Source organism: Nerophis ophidion, linkage group LG02 (assembly GCF_033978795.1).
Source record: "Nerophis ophidion isolate RoL-2023_Sa linkage group LG02, RoL_Noph_v1.0, whole genome shotgun sequence".
Lineage (NCBI taxonomy): Eukaryota > Metazoa > Chordata > Actinopteri > Syngnathiformes > Syngnathidae > Nerophis > Nerophis ophidion.
The window spans coordinates 12,147,259-12,170,495 of NC_084612.1; the positions used below are offsets into that span (position 1 = coordinate 12,147,259).

The following is a 23,237-nucleotide window of genomic DNA, read 5'->3' on the forward strand; positions in this document are numbered from 1 at the left end:
GTTACCTCTCAAATGTCAATATGACTGTACACCTGAGTCTCGTTTTAAACAAGTGGTACACTTCACTTCAGTTTGGCAAGGTATGCTTTTTATTACATTTTGATAGCCAACACATACTACTTTTCTGCACCCGTTTGTCAGGGTTTAAGTTGCAACACTTGTCAAGAGTGAAGCTAACCACTCCATTGGTGGGTCAACATTGAAAGGATAAGCCTGATTGCAACTTAAATTAACTGATCTGAACCGTACCACTTGCCTTATGGTTGTCTGTCTACTCTCTGAAGCCTTTGTCCAGTGCTTGGAGAAGAATAAGATGTGCACGTAAGGTGTCCAGAACTTTAGTCATTTAAATAAGGACTCCCTTAAATCTTGGCCAACACTGCTGTGGTTTTTATAATGACATCATTGTACCACAAAATGGGGCTTCTCAGCACACACAACTGTACAATCTCTCTAATTTGTATTGAATAGGTTATTTACATGAAGAAATAATACAAATATTGGTCACTGGTTCTTGTCCGACGTATTTGTACATGCCTTCTGAGGGACCCCGTGTGCATCATTGGTGTAACCTGTTATTTGTTGATGATCTTATCAACCGCCTTAAAACACCGTTTAGTCAGTTCATCGCCACTCCATCTGAGTGACGGGATTCAAAATTTACCGTATTTTTCGGACTATAAGTCGCAGTCTTTTTTCCAAAGTTTGGTTGAGGGAGGACTTATACTCAGGAGCGACTTATGTGTGAAATTATTAACACATTACCGTAAAATATCAAATATTATTATTTAGCTCATTCACGTAAGAGACTAGACGTATAGATTTCATCGGATTTAGCAATTAGGAGTGACAGATTGTTTGGTAAACGTATAGCATGTTCTATATGTTATAGTTATTTGAATGACTCTTACCATAATATGTTACGTTAACATACCAGGCACCTTCTCAGTTGGTTATTTATGCCTCATATAACGTACACTTATTCAGCCTGATGTTCACTTTCCCTCCATCCATCCACTTTCTACTGCTTATTCCCTTTGGGGTCGCGGGGGGCGCTGGTGCCTATCTCAGCTACAATCGGACAGAAGGCGGTGTACACCCTGGACAAGTCGCCACCTCATCGCAGGGCCAACACAGATAGACAGACAACATTCACACTCACATTCACACACTAGGGCCAATTTAGTGTTGCCAATCAACCTATCCCCAGGTGCATGTCTTTGGAAGTGGGAGGAAGCCGGAGTACCCGGAGGGAACCCACGCATTCACGGGGAGGACATGCAAACTCCACACAGAAAGATCCCGAGCCCGGGATTGAATCCTGACTACTCAGGACCTTCGTATTGTGAGGCAGACGCACTAACCCCTCTGCCACCGTGAAGCCTTGTTGTTCACTATTCTTTATTTATTTTAAATTGCCTTTCAAATGTCTATTCTTGGTGTTAGGCTTATCAAATAAATTTCCCCCAAAAATGCGACTTATACTCCAGTGCGACCTATATATGTGTTTTTCCTTCTTTATTATGCATTTTTGGCAGGTGCGACTTATACTCCGAAAACTACGGTATATGTCGAATGAAGCTCTCCACTAATCGTGACATCCTGGCGCCTGAAGACCCGAGTACTTGGAGTGACTTTTGTGGCGTTTTTACATTTTCCAACAGCACCTATTTCCAGTCCCCAAAAGTGGAGTCAGATGACGGAAACGCGCTTTCTCCCTAAGCAACCATTAAATTGGGAGACATTAATATCTTCCCTCCTGTCCAACATGTTACTTTAATTATCCCTACACTTTCAGTCAATTACACTTCACTTCCTTTCTGTGACAATCACTATTTTGGGGTGAAGAGGATGGAGACTGGCAGATATGCATAACCCGCATTAGCTAGGACTCTTTAAAATATGCCTTTATTCTCAAGACATTTTGGCTTTGGGCACAACAAAACTGGTGTTCATCTAAAATTATATATTTTTTTCCCCACATGAGTTTTTCCTTACCTCTGTCGACCATAAACAATTGACTTGATTAGATGAGCTGGCTTAGCTTTTCGTGGTTGTCTCTTTTACGTTTAGTCACGACTGTACATTTTTATTTTCAGTTTGAAAACAGTGTTAGCTACAATATGCAACATTTATACGGAATTTGTATGTAAACTTTGTGTAGCTGTGATGCTACACAAAGTTTTGGGACCGTGTGAGGCAGTAAGGCTGAATCCCAATTCTTCTCCTTAACCCTTGTCTGTCTACTTTGGGTTGAGAGAATGGCTGACTAGCTGCCATGCCCTCCAAACAAAGAGCAACCGAGGGTTATGTGAAGAGAGCTGAGCAGAAAGTGTATACCGTATTTTTCGGACTATAAGTCGCAGTTTTTTTCATAGTTTGGCCAGGGTGGCGACTTATACTCAGGAGCGACTTATGTGTGAAATTATTAACACATTACCGTAAAATATCAAATCATTTTATTTAGCTCGTTCACGTAAGAGACTAGACGTAGAAGATTTCATGGGATTTAGCGATTAGGAGTAACAGATTGTTTGGTAAACGTCTAGCATGTTCTATATGTTATAGTTATTTGAATGACTTTTACCATAATATCTTACGTTAACATACCAGGCACCTTCTCAGTTGATTATTTATGCGTCATATAACGTACACTTATTCAGCCTGTTGTTCACTATTCTTTATTTATTTTAAATTGCCTTTCAAATGTCTAATCTTGGTGTTGGGTTTCATCAAATACATTTCCCCCAAAAATGCGACTTATACTCCAGTGCGACTTATATACGTTTTTTCCCTTCTTTATTATGCATTTTCGGCTGGTGCGACTCATACTGCGGAGCAACTCATAATCCGAAAAATACGGTAAATGTAAGTACTTATATGAAATGTGGATTTTCACAGTTACGACACATGTTTTGTGAGTTATTAAATCCTTTGCTACTGCATGTAGATATTTCCCTGTGTTAAATGTTTTTATTTCAGAATTGTTCATTATAGAGATAGCTAACACGGCTGCAGTTGGTATACTACAATATCAGACCAGCAGCTAACAGAGTTCACAACAATTTCTTAAATTTCATGAAATATTTGACCGCTAATCTACTTTCAGAATTGACATTCGCGATGTTGACAATGAAGTGTAATTTTAAAAATAGCTCGTTTTGACGACCTGGTTAACGTAACTATTGTCCATACACTATTGCAACTTCTGAACGTTAGCTTTATATAGTTAATTCATTATCGAAGGGTGATGATGTTGCGGGAATTGGGTGACGTCACATTTCTTGGTGTGGGTTTGCCGTCTTTACATCTTGGCCCTCTGTTTGGAGGAGTGAGCAATTGTGTAAGCATAGTAAGCATAACCAGTACATCGTTATCCACCTACGGATCAAGAGAAAAACAGTATGTTTTTATTATCAACATATTTCAACTCAATATTTATTTTCATCATTTTGACTATTGTTTTCAACCATCGCAAATACATGTGTATGCATATACACCTCAATGGTTTGATTCCAAATTGTGCCTCTATATCGCAGGTTATGCGTCATCAGTACCTAGTGTGTTTAGACCCAGGAGTCGCATGCATGCCAGGCTAGCGTGGGCGTCGTTTGCTCACCAGGGGCACCAGTCTGCCATTGGAAGAGGGAAGTATAGAGCGGCATCTGGTATTAAAGCTTGTGTGTCGCGAGTGTTTGAACTTTGTTGGCTAAGGCAAGCACAGAGAATGTCATTGCTCATACAACATTAGGTTAGCCATCAATTATTTCCGCCTGAAGAATTGATCGGAGCTCGGTTTTGACTGCTTTGTGCATGCACACAGCACAGTACTGCAACGGCTTTGATTTATTCCGCTACAAATAGTACAGATCAACGTTTATTACGGAGGAAGACATTTGTTAGGAAGGTTTTACAAAGTGTACATGTCCAAATTTGTATCAGCTTTTGCTTTTCCTTTTAAGTTTGCAGTACATTTCTGCATTACAGACGCGATTGATTGACCATATTCAACCAATGCAGCAAGAAATTAGAATTGAGTAAAGAGAAACTATTGTTGCAATCGGTTTTAGCCATGGCATGAAGCATGAAAAGGTGTTGCAGCCTCTACAGGGACACACATTGTGGCCACAAGCCCACTAAAATAACCACCCCCTTTGTCATTTTGGTCCCTAGTGATTTTTTTTTTGTGATAGATAAAAGCTGGTGATTACAGTGCGATCATTAGAGGAGGTGGACTAGAATGGCTAATACGGTTCAGCGGTGGTGTTAACTGGTTTAAATATAGAAACAAAGCTCCAGGAAAAGTGTGTTATGCCACTTGCTTGACACTATGTGCTTTATTGCAATAGATCTACGAATTCCTTCAGTTATTTGCAATAAATCTGCTCTCGTTTTTATATCCGCTCCTGCAACCGGTTGGACCCGGCTAATAGACTCTTTGAACCTTTTAATCCTATTTCCTGGCAGCACAGATATATGGCGCTTGTCACCTGGAGCGTGTTTACACCTTCTATTTTTATAGTCATCCTAGAAGTATTAGTTTAAAAGGATGCTCACTTCTCCTGCCGAGACCTGCTTCTTGGCGCCTGTCATTAGCCGCAGCTCAAAGTGTGTTGGGATCTCGGAAGCTGGCGTTCGTTCGACAAATTGAGGGAATGTTCAGAGTTGTTGGCTTTTTACGAAGGAGTGTGTCCTTATCTTTTGTCTTGAATCATTGTATAAAGTAGGTCGAGGGACATGTTAACGGTGGAATGTACATCATGTTATTATAGTGTTTTTCATGTGTTTCCAACACATAAAGAACACCAATTAAGGGGACTTTTGACACAATTATACAACTTTTTAGGTCTTGTTTACCATTTGTGAGTTTGCATTTTATCGTATTTCCATTGTTGTAAAGGGGACTGAAATATCCAACTTTTATGTGACCCATATTGGTCGCAGTATCTGGTAGAGGTCCCAAAAAAAGACGAGAGGCAAAAAAGCTGATGTTTTAACCAGCATTCCAAAATGGACAACGGTTCAACTCTCAGGTCTGACACTCAATATTTGTTGGACAGCTTTTCAACACAGTAGCAAAAACGGTATCAAATTTCACTGCTTCCCATCTGGCATTCACATGTATTTACATTTACAAAGACATACTTGCAGCTTTTTACTATAGCTCAGATACTACCACCAAAGGCAGAATATTTAGGGGTCAACTGTAGGGATAACTTTCTTGCACAAATGCCCGGGACCTTGGTATCGTCACTCAAAAATACACATTTTATGTACTTTTGTGTGTATTAACGTGCTAATAATTGGTAATTACTTTATGAATCAGCTTTTTTATTGTAACGTGCATCTTTGCTGTAGTTTTAATTGCAAATTTTCAGAGGTGTTTAAATTGCCATGTAAAATTGCTAATGCTAGTAGCATGTATTTAGACATACCCAATGTAAATTAACTTTGAGCTTGCTCGGAAAGTGGGGCCTTACCTTTGACCACTTTCTGTCAGCCATGCTTGCTTTGTTGGCATAGAAAAATTGCAACATTTTCCTACAAGCGGTCCACTATGACTACATCTGTTCTGAATGTGCCAAGTCTGCAATCGGACATGACGTCACGTGCCACCCTGGTATCAAAGCTATTCGGTCGGTAACCAGTCCTAGTCAATTGTGAACGGTTATCACAAACAAAATCGCCATGCCTCTCCTAAAAAACACATTAACTGTCGAAGTTACACGGGCACCCTTCCGTCTTAGATATGGCTCTGATACTACCTCTGTTTGTGCTTTTTACACACAGTAGTGGCCGATAAAAATGGGGGTTATTTATTGGCCGTTGGAGAATTGTCTTTCTTTGTCATCTTATGTGCTATTATAGAAATGACGAGATGGGAAACATGTTATGATTTTTTTTGTAATTCATATTTCTTTATCTTGCACTGTATCGTGTTTGATTGATTGATTGATACTTTTATTAGTTGATTGCACAGTACAGTACATATTCCGTACAATTGACCACTAAATGGTAACACCCGAATACGTTTTTCAACTTGTTTAAGTCGGGGTCCACGTTAATCAATTCATGGTATTATTCAGGATTTAAAAGTAATTCATTGAAACATTGCAAGCTGGTATTCGTTTGGACCATTCGTTTGGATATTTTGGTCATCCTTGTTGAACAATGGAAACGCGATAAAATGCGCAGCCAACGCTAAGGGAAACACGGCTTTGATTATTTGAGGTTCATTCTTCTGGCAGTTTCGGTAGCTTTCCTGTTCAATAATAAACGTGTGTTCATTTCCCTTCATAGAAACAGTTTGCTTTCAACAATTGGCGGCTTCATAAGTTGCGATTTGAAACAAACGTCACTAAACAAAAGTCCAAAAGACACCAATCGGGGTTGCCTGGTCTTTTAAAGTGGATTGTCGCTTGGACATCACAATGGCGAAGGAGAAGTCTTCATCGTCTGCACCGTGTCCAGCGCAGGCATGAGTTGTCTTGTTTTTTTAAGTGGGGTTCCCGTTCCGGAACAGTCTTTCTCCCGTTGCCTTGGACGTTCTAATGAGCGCAGTATCCAGTGACCATGTCATGTCCATTGTTCCTTTTGTTCCTTTTCGTTGTAACTTCAAGTATTTTTTTTTTCTCAAACAACATTAAAAGTTAGCAAATCTACATATTTTTCCTAATCTACTTCTAACCTATAATACAACCTGGTGCCCAATCAGCATCCAGAGCAAAAAATATCAGTCCCTAAACTACCATTATTATTATTTTTTTGATACATGAAGTCCATTTTCTTTTTATTCGTACTTACAGTAGGCCACTGGATATTGATTTAATGTTTTTTTTTTTTTTTTAACTATGAGTAATACTTGAAGCTACAAGGTATGATTTTTTTATTTTTTAAATATATATTTATATATTTATATTATTTTAAAAAGCGTTTTAGTCCTTTGGTCCCTATTTCCTAAGGAATGATGCATGTAAATTATCCTGGATTCTTCTTCTTTGTTGTTGTCTTCATCCGTCCAGAGCACGGCCCTGTCACACAGTACACATCTGTGTAGGCACAAAAACCAAAATGGCAGCAGGCTGGTGTGTGTGTGTGTGCGTGTGTGTGTGTGTGTTTGTTTATATACGTGTGTGTTTGTTTGCTTCAGTACTTGAATTGGCATTTGCACTTATTTATACATATACAAAGTTTTTTTTTTTTTTTTTTAACTTCATTGTCTTTGTGTATGCTTGTGTGTTGACTTATGCATGCTTTGAGCATAATGAGTCTAAAAAGTTATTTTTTTCTTCCTTTTCCCCAACCCATCATGTCTAAAAAAGAGCAGCAAAAAAGTTGGTCTCTGCAGAAATTTTGCAAAACAAAACAGAATAATAAAAAAGGTGTTAGCAAAAAAAAAACAAAAAAAACAACAAGGAAGCGGGAAAGAAAAAAGGGAAAACTCTTCTCCGTCGCCCAATCTTTTAGTGGGATTCCAGCGGGATCAAGAGACCACCATTCCTTCGTGATATGTAGCAGAGCAAGGAGTCTTTGTACTTTCGACTGCACTTGTGGAAATAAGGTGTTGTGGCCCTTCATCCTGCGACACAAGAGACAGCAGAGGGAGGGGAGGAAAATCAAGTCAGGCTCGTCGTTATCATACAGGCTGACAGGCATAGCCAACAGCATGACACACAGACGGGAAGGGGGAACGGTAAAATCATAAAATTAGAAGTGTGTGTCAATCAAATGCAGAAATAAGTACGGTAAGCTGGTGGTGAGTTTTTGTTTTAACCCTGTAGAACAGAGGTCACCAACGCGGTGCCCGCGGGCACCAGGTAGCCCGTAAGGACCAGATGAGTAGCCCGCTGGCCTGTTCTAAAAATAGCTCAAATAGCAGCACTTACCAGTGAGCTGCCTCTATTTTGTAAATTGTATTTATTTACTGGCAAGCTGGTCTCGCTTTGCTCGACATTTTTAATTCTAAGAGAGACAAAACTAAAATAGAATTTGAAAATCCAAGAAAATATTTTAAAGACTTTCTCTTCACTTGTTTGAATAAAATCATACATTTTTTTGCTTTGCTTCTTATAACTTTCAGAAAGACAATTTAAAAAAAAAAATACAACCTTAAAAATGATTTTAGGATTTTCAAACACATGAACCTTTTTATCTTTTAAATTCCACCCTCTTCTTTCCTGACAATTTAAATCAATGTTCAAGTATTTTTTTTATTTATTGTAAAGAATAATAAATACATTTTAATTGAATTCTTCATTTTGGCTTCTGTTTTTTCGATGAAAAATATTTCTGAAATATTTCTTCAAACTTATTATGATTACAATTAAAAAAAAATATTCTAGAAAATCAAATTTAAATCTTATTTCAAAGTCTTTTAAATTTCTTTTAAAAGTTTTGTTCTGGAAAATCTAGAAGAAATAATGATTTGTCTTTGTTAGAAATATAGCTTGGTCCAATGTGTTATATATTCTGACAAAGTGCGGATTGGATTTTAACCTATTTAAAACATGTCATCAAAATTCTAAGATTAATCTTAATCAGGAAAAATTACTAATGATGTTCCATAATTCTTTTTTTAATTTTTTCAGAAAGATTTGAATTAGATAGTTTTTCTCTTAATTTTTTTCGGTTGAATTTTGAATTTTCAAGAGTCGAAATTGAAGCTAAACTGTGGTTAAAAATTTTTTTTTCATTTTTTTTCGTGTTTTCTCCTCTTTTAAACCGTTAACTTAAGTGTTTTTTCATCATTTATTCCCTACAAAAAAACTTTCCGTAAAAAGGAACAAAAATGTACGACGGAATGACGGACAGAAATACCCATTTTTTTAAATATATATATATAGATTTATTTATTAAAGGTAAGTTGAGCAAATTGGCTATTTCTGGCAATGTATTTAAGTGTGTATCAAACTGGTAGCCCTTCGCATTAATCAGTACCCAACAAGTAGCTCTTGGTTTCAAAAAGGTTGGTGACCCCTGCTGTAGAACATGCAGCTACACCGGAGCTGGGCAAATAGTTGGACTGGGGGGGGCCACATTGAGAGAAAAATGGTGTCTGGGGGGGCCAACGTATATGTGTGTATGAAGTATATATAAACACATTTAGATGTAAAAATCTGCTGTGCAGTATGTGAGTTTGGGTCCCTTTTTTTCAGGAACACTAATACCAAAAGTTACAATGTCCGATAGAATTCTAAAAAAGTTATGACGGACCACCTAAAAAAAAAAACTGTAAATGGAATTTTACAGTTTTTTTTACTGAATGGGATACCCTAAATGTACTTTGCAATAAAAAAAAGTAGGATTTATAATATTAACTATGAACAATAAAACACTGAATAACAACAACATAGGAACATCGCTCCTTTTATACTTCTCAGACCAGCTTCTCGATTGACATCTTTTACGATCAAGGAAAACACAACAAAAATGTAACAAAAAGCAAAATAGGAATGCAACATGTAATTAAAACCTACAATATGATATATTATCACTTTTATGCAGAACTTTCTTGTAAAAATTAACTTCCGCATCTGTTCCTGACACATGCGTTTGGGGCTGGCTGGTCTGAAAACAAACCCCGCCCACTCTGCGTTGTTCCTTGTCTGAGCTGCTGTGGCATAGATTACCGTATTACTCGTAAAACACTCAAAAGCACAGGGTTCAACCATTGAAATACTTTCTATAGTTCAAGACTTACGGACATTTCAAAACATCATAATGGCAGCTACAGTTTTAATATTAAAGGTCTAAAAAAAAAAAAATATCCAACATCCAGCGGGTCGAGTTAAAAATTTTAATGGACAGCATTTACCCCGCGGGCCGTATTTTGCCCTGGTCTGATCTACACCATGTTAAATACACCGTGATCCTAGATGTATCTATACCAGGGGTGTCAAACTAATTTTCATTGAGGGTCACATACATCGCAGTTACGGTTGCCCTCATAGGACCGCATTTAACAATGAGTAATATATGAATATATATATATATGTGTGTGTGTTTGTGTATATAAATATATATATATATATATATATATATATATATATATATATATATATATATATATATATATATATATATATATATATATATATATATCTGTGGGGGAAAAATCACAAGACTACTTCATCTCTACAGAACTGTTTCATGAGGGAACCGGGAACCCCGATTGTGGGAACCCCTCATGAAACAGTTCTGTAGAGATTAAGTAGTCTTGTGGTTTTTCCCCCACATACTTATTGCGCTTTACCACGGTATGGAGCACTATTCTCTGGAAAATCCAATTAAGACATAAATATATATATATATATATATATATATATATATATATATATATATATGTATATATATATATATATATATATATATATTAATTAATACATTCACAATATATTTCTAACATAAGCTATAAAAAATAATAAAATTTTACTTTAAAAACTGGTAGCTCAGTCACCAGAATTTTACAGTAAAAGCAGTGTTTTTACAGCATATATATATATATTCATAAAAGAATGGAATAGAAAAAAATAACACTATTTTTAACTGTAAAATTAAAGCAACAGAGCTGCTAGTTTTTTTTATACCGTTAAATCCTCTTGTTTTAATTATTTTTGTGTTACTTTTTTAATTTTTTGGTGTCTTACTTCATAAGGGGAAAAAAGCAGAACCAAAGTTGATTTTACAGTAAAAAACTCAGTCAGCGGAATTTAATCGTAAAATCTATTGTCAATTTTACAATCTACAATTTAAATGATAATTTGTTTTGAAATCATAAGTGAAGCAGATATTTAAATACAGTATTTATCTTTATTTTAACAAAAAATATTTTTGCAATACATAATGATATTTTGATTTTGATAATATTGACTTTTTAAATATATGCAATTGCATGCAGTACATGATTTTAATGCAAAAAAGGAAAGAACAAATATATTTAGTAAGAAAAGATTAAGCATTTTATTAACACATATTATTTCCAGGCTTTTGCGGGCCACAGAATATAATTTTGTGGGCCAGATTTGGCCCCCGGGCCTTGAGTTTGACACTTGTGATCTAGACTATATTTGGGTAGACCAAATACATGTACAGTTTGGTTTGCTTTATCATTACACCAAAATATGCTCAGTAAAAATTCAGACAAAACAAAGATATGCATAAAGTACTGCCTTATTTGACTGTTTTGACAAGACGAAAGCCACCATTTTTTACATCTTAAAGTGATCTCGAGCCCCTTGTTTGGTTAGGATGAAAAAGTTCACCCTCGACCAAACCAACCACATTACCAGAGAAATTGCAACACTTTTTAATTTAACCAACTCAAACATGGTGTGTGAAAGTGTGAATGGTGTCAGACTATCCGAAAGTTTTAATTTCATTTGAGTATGAGTATACTGAGGCCAAATTTTCCACAGGCTCAAACTGAGATTTGCACTTCCTCCTTACAAAAAATGTACTTGACCGATTCCATCCATGTCTGATACAAAACTTTGTCTGTTTTTTGTTGAGGGGGCAATAAAAAACGGCTTTAATGCAAAGCAATTGCTAAAAAGCAACTTCAGCCACCGGCAGTCAACATACTGTATGTTGTACAAATTCAAATACACTGTTCTTGGTGCTATAGGTTTTTGGAATTACCGGTACCTTTCTTTATTTGCCACTGAGTATGCAACAATTAGTAAATATTGACAAACAATTGAGAATTACATTTGTTGATAATAGTTGGTGACGTTGTGGAAACAAAAAATGTGCGAGCTCGCGCCCCCGGTGATTGGTTAGAATTCGGAAGATAAAATTGGCTGCAACCACTAAATCTACACAGCGAGTAAAAACATCAAAAGTATGAGTACGTTTCACCCTATGCACACCAAAGACAAGATGAATGTTCTTAATTTACAAAGCGAGGCGTTTCTTTTCATGGCAGTACAGCTGTGATGCGGGAGCTTTTAAAGCTTATGGAGGAAGCAGTGCCCGACTGTTTTAGGTTAGATAGTAGGCTAGTTAACAAGAGCTTTCTGAGAAATAGCTTTAACTTGCATTTTAGCCAAAGTTTGACCTTTTAAATGTGTGCATCTTCCTTAACACATCTTCATCACTTATCTTTTTGATTAAGTTTGAATTTTTTTCAAATTGTTTTAATTGCTGTTTTTTGACTGTCATATATAAAAAATATATACTTTGTTTATATCATCAGTTTCCCTGTTCTGTAGTCATCTTGTTTTGTGTTATTGTTAGCAAACTTAACACATTCGTAAATGTATCTTAAGCTGAATTTAAAAGCCACTAAATAGCCATACAGTGCATCCGCAATGTTGTTCTTCTTGTTCCACTTTTTTTTTAATGTTACAGCATTATTCCAATATGGAATGCATTCATTTTTGTCCTCAGAATATTACAAATGTAAATTATTATTATTTTTTAAACATGATCAAATTTATAATATATATATATATATATATATAATTAAATGTACATAAGTATTCACAGCATTGGTGCAATACTTTGTTGGTGCACCTTTTGGCAGCAATTACAGCCTCAGGTCTTTATTTAAAAACCATGCCACAAGCTTTGAATAAAAAAGTTTTGCTCCTTCTTTGCAGCACCTCTCAAGCTCCATCAGGTTGGATGAGAAGCATTGGTTTTCATCCAGGATGTCTCTGTAGATTGCTGTATTAATCTTTCCCTCTATCCCGACTTGTCTCCCAATTCTTGCCGCTGAAAAACAACCCCACAGCATGATGCTGCCACCACCATGCTTCACTGTAGGGATGGTATTGGTATCTCAAAACATGATGCGCGACATTCACGCCAAATAGCTTAAGATGTGTCTCATCATTCCGGAGAATTTTGTTTCTCAGGGTCTGCAACTCTTTAAGGTGCGTGTTGGTAAACTTTTTATGAAGAAATGGCTTCCGTCTGGTCACTATACCATACAGCCCTAATTGGTAGATTGCTGTAGTGTTGAAGGTTGTCCTTTCTCCACAGAGCAATGCTGTGGCTCTGACAGAGTGACCATCGGGTTCTTGGTCACCCGCCTGACTAGACTAAGATAATGCAGCAAAGACATCCTGGATGAAAACCAACGCTTCCCATCCAACCTGGTGAAGTTTGAGAGGTGCTGCAAAGAGGAATGGGTGAAACTGTCATACTTGCCACTGACAGTTTGTTTGTATTTTAGTTTTTCCTCTGTGTGTTTAGTATTTCCTGTCCCTAGTTTCTCTCAGCACTCTTATTTTGGTTCAGCTTCCTGTTTGTCTCTGTGTGTGCTGTTTCCTCTCAGCTGTGGCTGATTGGCACCTGGCCACACCTGGTGTCAATCAGCCTGGTCCTATTTGTACCTACTTTTGTACTCCAGTCAGGGCTGGATTATTGTCTTGTCGATGTCGCTCCTGTCGTGTCATGCCGTTTCTTGTATTTGCAGCGTAGCGGTAAGTTATATCCGTTAAATGTTTGTAGCTTACAGTTTTTTGTTCCCTGCTTCCAAGTTTATTTTTATATCATCTGTACGACTTCTGTTTCCGGCTCGATTCTTGCTTGCTTCCATGCTAAGTTCCTTTTTGTTTTCTAGCTCCCATGCTGGCTCCTTTTGTTTTTGATCCACCTAGTGCACGCTTATTGTTGTACCTCTTTTGTTTGTTCTTGTTTAGTTTTCATTAAATCATGTTTTCTTATTCAATGCCTGCCTTCATCTCTGCATCTTGGGGTTCACCACAAACTAACTCTGACAGAAACTGCCCAAAGATAAGTGTGCCAAGCTTGTTTTAAAAAAGACCCATGGCTGTAATTGCTGCCCAGGGTACATCACCAAACTGAGAAAAGGCTGTGAATACTTATATATGTACATTTTTACTCAATTTGTAACTTAAAAAACACATTACATTGTCATTATAGGGTATTTTGTGTAGAATTTTTGAGGACAAAAAAGTATTTTGTTTCGCAACAAGTTTGTAACATAAGAACGTGGAAAAAGTCCTGTGAATAATTTCCACTGCACTGTTCATTTCATAATCCAATTAACCAACAATTCGTCAAGATAGTTAATTAGTTGACTGTTAAAAACCGCTATTTGCAGCCCTACACAACAATGCATAAATGGCAACACAAACCAGACCAAGTCTTTACTTGAAACCCTATGAAAAAGAAAACAACACAGTGTTCCCTCTGCCTTTGTGTTGACGCATTATGGCTAAATATGTCCATGCGTTGCAGCTTTGGACATAAAAAAAAATAAAAACATGAAAAAAGATCTGGTTTACAGCCTATCATCGCTAATATGTTGTGAGCTATGATGTGGGTGAAGAAAGGCTGCGATATCACAGCAAATTGCTCCCGGGAAGCAAACATGAAAGGCTCCGACTCGACGACACATACCCACAGCCAGACGTTCTTTGTTCTACCTTTCGCCTCCTGTAAATGAGCTTGTTATTGTTTCATAATAGATCTGCTTTTTAGATGTCAAGGCACAGATTCTAACTTATTTCCCTGTGTTAGCCAAATGGAGGCGGGCCATTAGCGGCATGCAAACAGATTATGCATCCTGATTTACAAGCCGTGAGTGATTCTGGCTCAACGTCTGCTACAGCAGAAGAACATTGGATTTTAATGGAGTTTTATTTTATTCCCCATGTTAACAGCCGCTTTTGAAATATGGAAGGTAGTCGATAACTTTTTCACAGACTATTTTGAACAGTGAAAAATTACAACGCTGAAAGCTCCCTGCGACCGAAGGATACGACCAATAACTAAAGTCGCATGAAATTTCATCGACTGAGACTGCATTAATCTTTCATTATTGTTTTGCCTTTTCTTTAGATTCATGCAACACTTCTTTCTCTCACACATGACACCACACACAACGTTGTAATATCAGACACATCTTTATTTTAGTGTGCTTTTTTTTTTGTGAAAATCATTCTGGAAAAAGGAGCATTCTCATTGAGAGAGCAGAAAGAGATTACACTATGGGTGTAACGGTACGTGTATTTGTATTGAACCGTTTGGGTACGGGGGTTTCAGTTAGGTTCTGAGATGTTTACCGAACGAGTTTCCACACGGACATATTAGGTGGCGCACCGCAGGTTGTGTAAAGAATGCAGAGCGAGGCACAACACACGGCAGGCTAGCAGCGACCGGGCTAGAATAACATGCAAAAGCCAGAGATGGAAGAGCCTCCTGCCTCATCAACATCCCCCGTTTGGGAACAATTTGGCTGCGATACAACAATGGAGGATGAAGATTTGCCGACATTGTTCAGGAGCAGTAGGGTACGTTTCTGCCAAAACGTCAAACATGCTAACCCCTTTGATGAGTCACCACCGCATTCAAGCAGACTCTCCTCGGTGAGTATGGCAGGGCTAAAGCAATAACAAATGTTTTTATACCAGCAGATTTAAGATCATCCATCCATCCATTCCCTGCTGCTAGTCCCGTTCGGTGTCGCAGGGGGTTGCTGTATTGCATTAAAAACAAGATTTTGACCCACTTCTATGGTGGAAAAACAATGAACCCATATAACTTGAGGCAGTTTAATGTTGATGAACGTGGACTCCGACTTAAACAAGTTGAAAAACTTATTGGGGTGTTTGCATTCAGTGGTCAATTGTACGGAATAGGTACTGTACTGTGCAATCTACTAATAAAAGTTTAAATCAATCAATCAAAAAAAGCACTTTATATGTAGAAAGGTTTTGTTAAGAAACCATTCTGAGCCTTATCTTATTTAGTTTTAATTTTATATATGTTGACCACATTAACCTTGTCAATGGACCCTGTGTGTATATGTATGTTATGCCATTGTTTACAAATTTGGTAAATAAATAACCCCCCAAAATTTATATTTTGTTGTTTTCTTACTGTACCGAAAATGAACCGAACCGTGACCTCTGACCGAAATTTTTGTGTACCGTTACACCCCTAGAATACCCACATTAAGCTTTGCGTCGTTAGTCTTTCACAGTTAATGGCAAGTTTTTCCATTCTTTTACTGTACATTTTTATTCATAGTTTTTTTTTTCCTTTGGCAATGATTGTTTACTAGTGATACGCATTCCCACCACAGTTTTACTTGAGGTACAAAGGTGTCAATATTTTACAATAAAGCTATAAAGCATCCCAATATTAAGTGTCATTTTGGGACAGAAACAATGAAAACAGTTGCGTGTATGTGTACAAATGTTGTCCCGATACCAATATTTTGGTACCGGTACCAAAATGATTTTGATACTTTTCGGTACTTTTTGATACTTTTCGAAATAAAGGGCACCAGAAAAAAAATGCATTCTTGTCTTTATTTTAACAAAAAATATTAGGGTACATTAAACATTTTTCTTACAGCAAGTTTGTCCTTAAATAAAATTTTTGAACATACAAGACAACTTGTCTTTTATTTCTAAGTAAGCAAACAAAGGCTCCTAAGTTAGTCTGCTAACATAGGCAGTAAAATATTGTGTCATTTTCTGTTCTATTATTTTGTCAAAATTATTGAGGACAAGTGATAAAAAAATGAATTATAAATGTATTTGTTTATTTACCGTTAATATCTGCTTACTTTATCTTAACATGTTCTATCTACACTTCTGCTAAAATGTAATAATCACTTTTTTTTCTGTTCTTTGAATGCTTTACATTAGTTTTGGATGATACCACAAATTTTGGTATCAATCCGATACCAAGTCGTTACAGTATCGTACATTGGTCACATTCAAAGTCGTCATGTGTTCAGGGACATATTTCTTGAGTTTATACATAATTTCCATTTTTTAAAACCAAAAGAAGGTGTTGTGATGCCAAAAAATATTGACGTAATCATAGTATTATTGACATGTGTTCCTGTACTTGATATCATTACAATGGCTGTTTGGCGGGCTGGTACTTTTCAGAGGCGGTATAGTACCGAATATGATTCATTAGTATCACGGTTCTACACTAGTTCCGGCACACCGTACAACCCTAATGTGTAAAATTTGCTTTTGCGAATAACAACTTCAACATCTATTAGTATTTATAAAAATAAAAAACTTAATGAAAGACGTCATTTAGCAGATACAGCCAGGGCTGCTCCTAGCTATATTAAGGTCTTGAGCAGAATTTAATTTTGAGCCACCGCTTAACCTGAGTTTAATTTGATGCATATTTTTACTAACACATTTATGAAAAATACATTGTTCAATAATTAGTTTTTCAGCTCAGGATATCAAATTTAATATCATCATTAAAACTTGTTAAAATGTCTTCTTGACACATCTTTAACCGGGACTTCGATGTTAGTAAAAGTGTTTTTTATTCATACTGACTACAACTGTTTCCAGTCGGATACATTTGCCAATATATTCTATCACTGACAGATCTGGTAGAGGCTAAATTTATGCCTGCTGTAAAATGTCATAGGAAATGCTCTGTCATTCATTAACTGACGATTGTTCTGCCTAGTCCGAATTTAAAAGACCTGATGTGCACTTTGTTTATGGTCTGCATCCTAGGGTTCATGCTGACGACTACCATGTACTACTGTGACACACGATATTGTCAACATTTGCCAAAAGTATGCCTACACTGTGACCTGAGTCCTGAAAATATCTATCGCAGTCTTTTGATGTGCCTTCTGAGATGTTTTTGTCTGAGCCAAATTAGGTCTGGCAACTAATTAATTTTTCAAATCAGATTAATCACACTCAAATACCCTGTGATTACAGGTTATTTGCTTGCATAAATACCATTTACTTAAGAAAATAGCCCAATATTTAGATACAAATGCACTTTGGTAGTCAGAATGTCAAACATACCATATTTTTCGGACTATAAGTCGCAGTTTTTTTCATAGTTTGGCCAGGGCTGCGACTTATACTCAGGAGCGACTTATGTGTGAAATTATTCACACATTACCGTAAAATATCAAATAAAATTATTTAGCTCATTCATGTAAGAGACTAGACGTACAAGATTTCATCGGATTTAGCGATTAGGAGTGACAGATTGTTTGATAAACATATAGCATGTTCTATATGATATAGTTATTTGAATGACTCTTACCATAATATGTTACGTTAACATACCAGGCACCTTCTCAGTTGGTTGTTTATGCGTCATATAAGGTACACTTGCTCAGCCTGTTGTTCACTATTCTTTATTTATTTTGAATTGCCTTTCAAATGTCTATTCTTAGTGTTGGGTTTTATCAAATACATTTCCCCAAAAAATGCGACTTATACTCCCGTGCGACGTACATATGTTTTTTTCCCTTCTTTATTATGCATTTTTGGCAGGTTCGACTTGTACTCTGAAAAATACGGTAAATGTTTTTAAATGTTTTACTGAACTGTAAGGCATTGATTTGCTCAAAACTTGGTGACAGTAAGTAGCGTAAAATGTAATTCATTGCAATGATATAACAAATTAGTTACATATGTACAGTGAATTAATAAATAATGTAGTATAGACACCCTTAAACAACTTGACATTTAACCAGTTCTTTAAACAAATGCAAGCCATTCTTCATTTTGTTGGCGCAGTTGAACTGGATGTTACGTGTCGCGCTTTTATTGTGAAGCCGGAAGTGTGTGTGTGAGAGAAGGTGCCTTGACGAGAAGCCAGTGTGTTATCAGACTTGGCGGTTGTCAGTAAGGAATATTGTCTCTTGATTCCCTCGTTACGACCTGCCTTTTTGGCTGGGCTTCATCTAATTACCAAACTTTGGTTACACATACAAGTAGGGCTGGGCGATATATCGATATACGTGATATATCGCCTGTTTGTCTCGGTGCGATATAGAAAATGACTCTATCGTGATATTCGAGTACATGTTCTCACAGAGTTGTTTTTAACTGCTGGCATTACATTACAGGCTCTTCCCACTTCTTCTTGTGTCTCCTTCTCACAGACAAGCAGGCGCACCTACTTACATACGGCACATACTCTCACGTCATTCATCACATACGTATACGCCCTCGAGGAGCAAAGAGGTAGCAGCATGGGTAACGTTAGCTGTGATGCTAGCTGGTAATACAAGAGAAAGAAGGTGCAAATCTGGTAACAAATGAAGGAAGAATTAATTTCCAAGAAAAACAGCAGGGGGTCCATCATCTGGCGAGGGTTCGGCTTTAAGTGGGAATATGTCAAATAGACAACTTTAATTTGTCAAATGTGGGGAAAAAGGGTTGCTACCAAAAGTAGCATTGCTGCTAATATGTAGCATCATTTGAAAAGTCACCTGCTAGAGAATGAAGAGTGCTTACTCCGCATGTCAACATCTCCATTCGGTGCCACACCATCAAAATGCTGAGGCAAACATTTCCAGATCAACACCGTATGAAAAAAATAGTCAACAACAAAAGGAGAAAACGTCTGCAGTAACCTACCACATAGAGAAGGACGAACACTGTTTGATTTCCTATTATGCAGCTCATTTTTAATTTAGTGTTGTTTTGATATGTCATCTTAGTGACATCATGCACAAAAGTGCATTAATAGCTTGTTTTAAAATGTCTCACTTTCTGTTTTGAAATGACATGAATGTTTGTGCCACTGCTTAATAACTGTTTAATAAATACAGTTTTGGTCAATTGACTTAGTTGTGTTTTCCCTCTCTGCATGAAAGTTTAAAAGTAGCATATGTTAATGCAGTATGAACAAGAATATTTTAATGTAGACACAGAGAATCATCATACTGCTGTGATTATATGTATCAAGTGTTCATTCAAGGCTAAGGCAAAAATGTCGAGATATATATTGTGTATCGCGATATGGCCTAAAAATATCGAGATATTAAAAAAAGGCCATATCGCCCAACCCTACATACAAGCTTACAGGGGCGGTATAGCTAGGTTGGTAGAGTGGCCATGCTAGCAAATTGAGAGTTCCAGGTTCAATCCCCGCATCCTAGTCGCACACATAGATTTTTTTTTTAACACACTGAATGGTCCGTGTACCATCTGTTTATTCTATGTCAAATTCTAAAAGGAAAGTCAATAAACTACTTTCGGACCATTTTTTATATTTAAATTTCTGAAACAATAGTTGAACAACTATTTAATGACACTTTTTTAAAACAACAATGGGATTCCTGCTGAACTAAGATGTTACCATTATGCTAAAAACATGCGAAACGCAAAGGAAAAGCTTCAATTTGTCTTCACACAAATAATCAGGCATTTTTACATTTTGGATGCACATGTTTTCCGATTCATGTGTTTATCTGGAAAATTTAAATCCATAAAAAGAAAACAGCACAAAATCCAATTTTATTACACTATTTTAATGTGAATCAACCGTTTTTGTTTGTTTTAAAATCTGCCATATACAATAACAATTTAAAAACGGCCCTAATAAAATGTTTGTATTTGTGTTTCAGAATTGGAAATAGAATGAACGGAAGGTACACGAACCCTGAATGTTCACCCAGCCTAAAGTGAGTGCTAACTTGTTGGACTGTGTAATGCTAGCAGGCCAGCTTCATTAAAAGTCAAACGACTTAAAGGCCTACTGAAACCCACTACTACCCACCACGCAGTCTGATAGTTTATACATCAATGATGAAATATTAACATTGCAACACATGCCAATACCGCCTTTTTAGTTTACTAAATTGCAATTTTAAATTTCCCGGGACTTTTTTCCTGAAAACTTCGCGTAATGACGACGTGTACGCGTCACACACAGCAAAAAGTCGTCTGCTTTAATGGCATAATTACACAGTATTTTGGAGATCTGTGTTGCTGAATCTTTTGCAATTTGTTCAATTAATAATGGAGAAGTCAAAGTAGAAAGACGGAGTTGGGAAGCTTTAGCCACACAAACACACAGTGATTCCTTGTTTAAAATTCACGGAGGTGAAACTTTAGTATGGATCACAGCGAACATGGCTACATGTCAACCAGCAGGTTTCGGTGAGAAAATTGTGTCTAAAAAGTCGCCTCTTACCGGATATCAGCTGAGCTTGTGCCATCCATACAGCTGCCGTCGACTTCTCTGAGACACTGCGCGTCAACACTTCCGACTATCAGGTACTGTTAAACTCACTAAAACACTAGCAACACAATAGAAAGATAAGGGATTTCCCAGAATTATCCTAGTAAATGTCTCTAAAAACATATGAATCCGTTTCAATGCAACGAGATTGCAATCGCGTTTTTTTTGTTTGTTTTTTTCTAGTCCGTCGCTATCAATATCCTCAAACACGAATCTTCCATCCTCACTCAAATTAACGGGGAAATTGTCATTTTCTCGGTCTGAAAAGCTGTTTTCGTTGGAGGCTCCAATTAAAATCAATGTGAATATATGAGGAGCCATCAACATGTGACGTCATCGTCTGCGACTTCCGGTAGAGGCAGGGCTTTTCTCCAGTTGCGAACTTTTTCGTGGATGTTCTCTACTAAATCCTTTCAGCGAAAATATGGCAATATCGCGAAATGATCAAGTATGACACATAGAATGGGCCTACTATCCCCGTTTGAATAAGAAAATCTCATTTCAGTAGGCCTTTAAAGAAGGGCATGAGAACTCACCCCCTTTTCACATAGTTCTGGCACAAGCGTAGTATGGAAGCCTGCACATGGCAATTTATTGACGCTGGAAACTTACCGACTTGATAATTACATTTATAAACGGCAAAATAACAAACATTTTATCCAGATTTTTTGGTTTTATCCATCCATCCATCCATCATCTTCCGCTTATCCGAGGTCGGGTCGCGGGGGCAGCAGCCTAAGCAGGGAAGCCCAGACTTCCCTATCTCCAGCCACTTCGTCTAGCTCTTCCCGGGGGATCCCGAGGCGTTCCCAGGCCAGCCGGGAGACATAGTCTTTCCAACGTGTCCTGGGTCTTCCCCGTGGCCTCCTACCAGCTGGACGTGCCCTAAACACATCCCTAGGGAGGCGTTCGGGTGGCATCCTGACCAGATGCCCGAACCACCTCATCTGGCTCCTCTCGATGTGGAGGAGCAGCGGCTTTACGTTGAGCTCCTCCCGGATGGCAGAGCTTCTCACCCTATCTGTGTATCGATTAATTTCCAGTGTTAAAACGCTTAAGCGGACTTGGGGACACTCACATACGTAAGCGTAAGGTAAGGAACAAGTCACCTGTTATTCCTCTCAGAATTTGCTATATTATTCGTCTGATATGGACCGTGTATTGATCGGACACAAAAGAAGGCCTTCATTGTCTCACTGGTCCAACATCATATTCATAATCCAAGGATTCTGTGCTCGGTATTTTATTAACGCACAGTAACGATCTTAAGTCTTTGGATTCTTTGCACTTCCGTTTTTTTACATAATTATTTCACACTCTGCCACCTTTTGTAGACTCCGTAGAAGACTCTTAGAAAGTTAGAGGGCATCACCACAAAGGCTCTTGCCCGATCCAGACAGCCCCATGGGGTGCAGTGGCGAGACAAAGGAAGGGGCAGTCACCTGCCTTTTGGCCTTTAAAAGAACACACTTGGCGGAATTGACTTTGTCTTATCGAGTCTTGGCCTGGCCAGATTGGAAACTTGCAAAGAAAGGACCTTTTTCCACTGATTATCTGATGACAAACAACTTTATCCGGTTAAACACGAGATGTGTCCAGTATGGCGGTGATATTTTTGGGGTTGGGCGGTGTCGCTTGCTGCTCCGCTGTCACGGTGTAATTGGTTTGCAGCCTCATAAATAAATAAATGAGAAGTGATTCCCGTGTTAGGCAAACAAAACAATCTTGTGCAGATGGAATCCGCGGAGAAGTGGAGTGTCAACATTTGCTCTCGGCATTCCAAACGTCGGGAGATTTTAATTGGCCGCACAAACATCGGGGTCATCTCGACCCGCCTCGCCGTTAAACGGCTGCTCCTGAGGAAAAAGGTCCTTTTTGCAAAGACATTCATACAAAAACGGCGATAAGAGCTCACATTAATTCACATGAAATATACCCACAGGAGAAAGTAAAAGCATCACACGGGCACAGCAAACAGCAGCACAAAAAGGGTGAAAGGTCACTACCAGTTCTAGTGCACCAGACCAGCTACAGTAAGAGTACCAGCCAAAGAAAGTCATCATTTGTACTGCACTCCACAAGCTGCCAATGGACTGAATGCAATGTAGAGTTAAACGACACCGTCATGCAACGCAGTCACAGCGCCACCAACATGACGTCATCCCAAAACAAAATGACACCATGGCTCCAACTTACTGCTGCAGCAACTTTGGCGTTGGGCGAGGGGGTGCGGCTATAGCACGGCAAGGCCACCTCACACTGTGACTGGGTTGCCA

General features: G+C 37.8%; 1 protein-coding gene across 7 annotated transcripts in view; it reads right to left on the minus strand.

The window, feature by feature from the left end:
- Nucleotides 1–367: 367 nt before the first annotated feature.
- Nucleotides 368–23,237, minus strand: part of celf6 (CUGBP Elav-like family member 6) — a 481,286-nt gene continuing 458,416 nt past the window's right edge. For all 7 annotated transcript variants that reach the window (XM_061877287.1, XM_061877285.1, XM_061877284.1 and 4 more), the window contains one exon: nucleotides 368–7,579. Coding sequence is in view for 1 of the 7 variants with exons in the window: in XM_061877286.1 (XP_061733270.1) it covers nucleotides 7,575–7,579 (5 nt within the window). In the remaining 6 variants the exon portion in view is untranslated. The remainder of the gene's footprint in view (nucleotides 7,580–23,237) is intronic.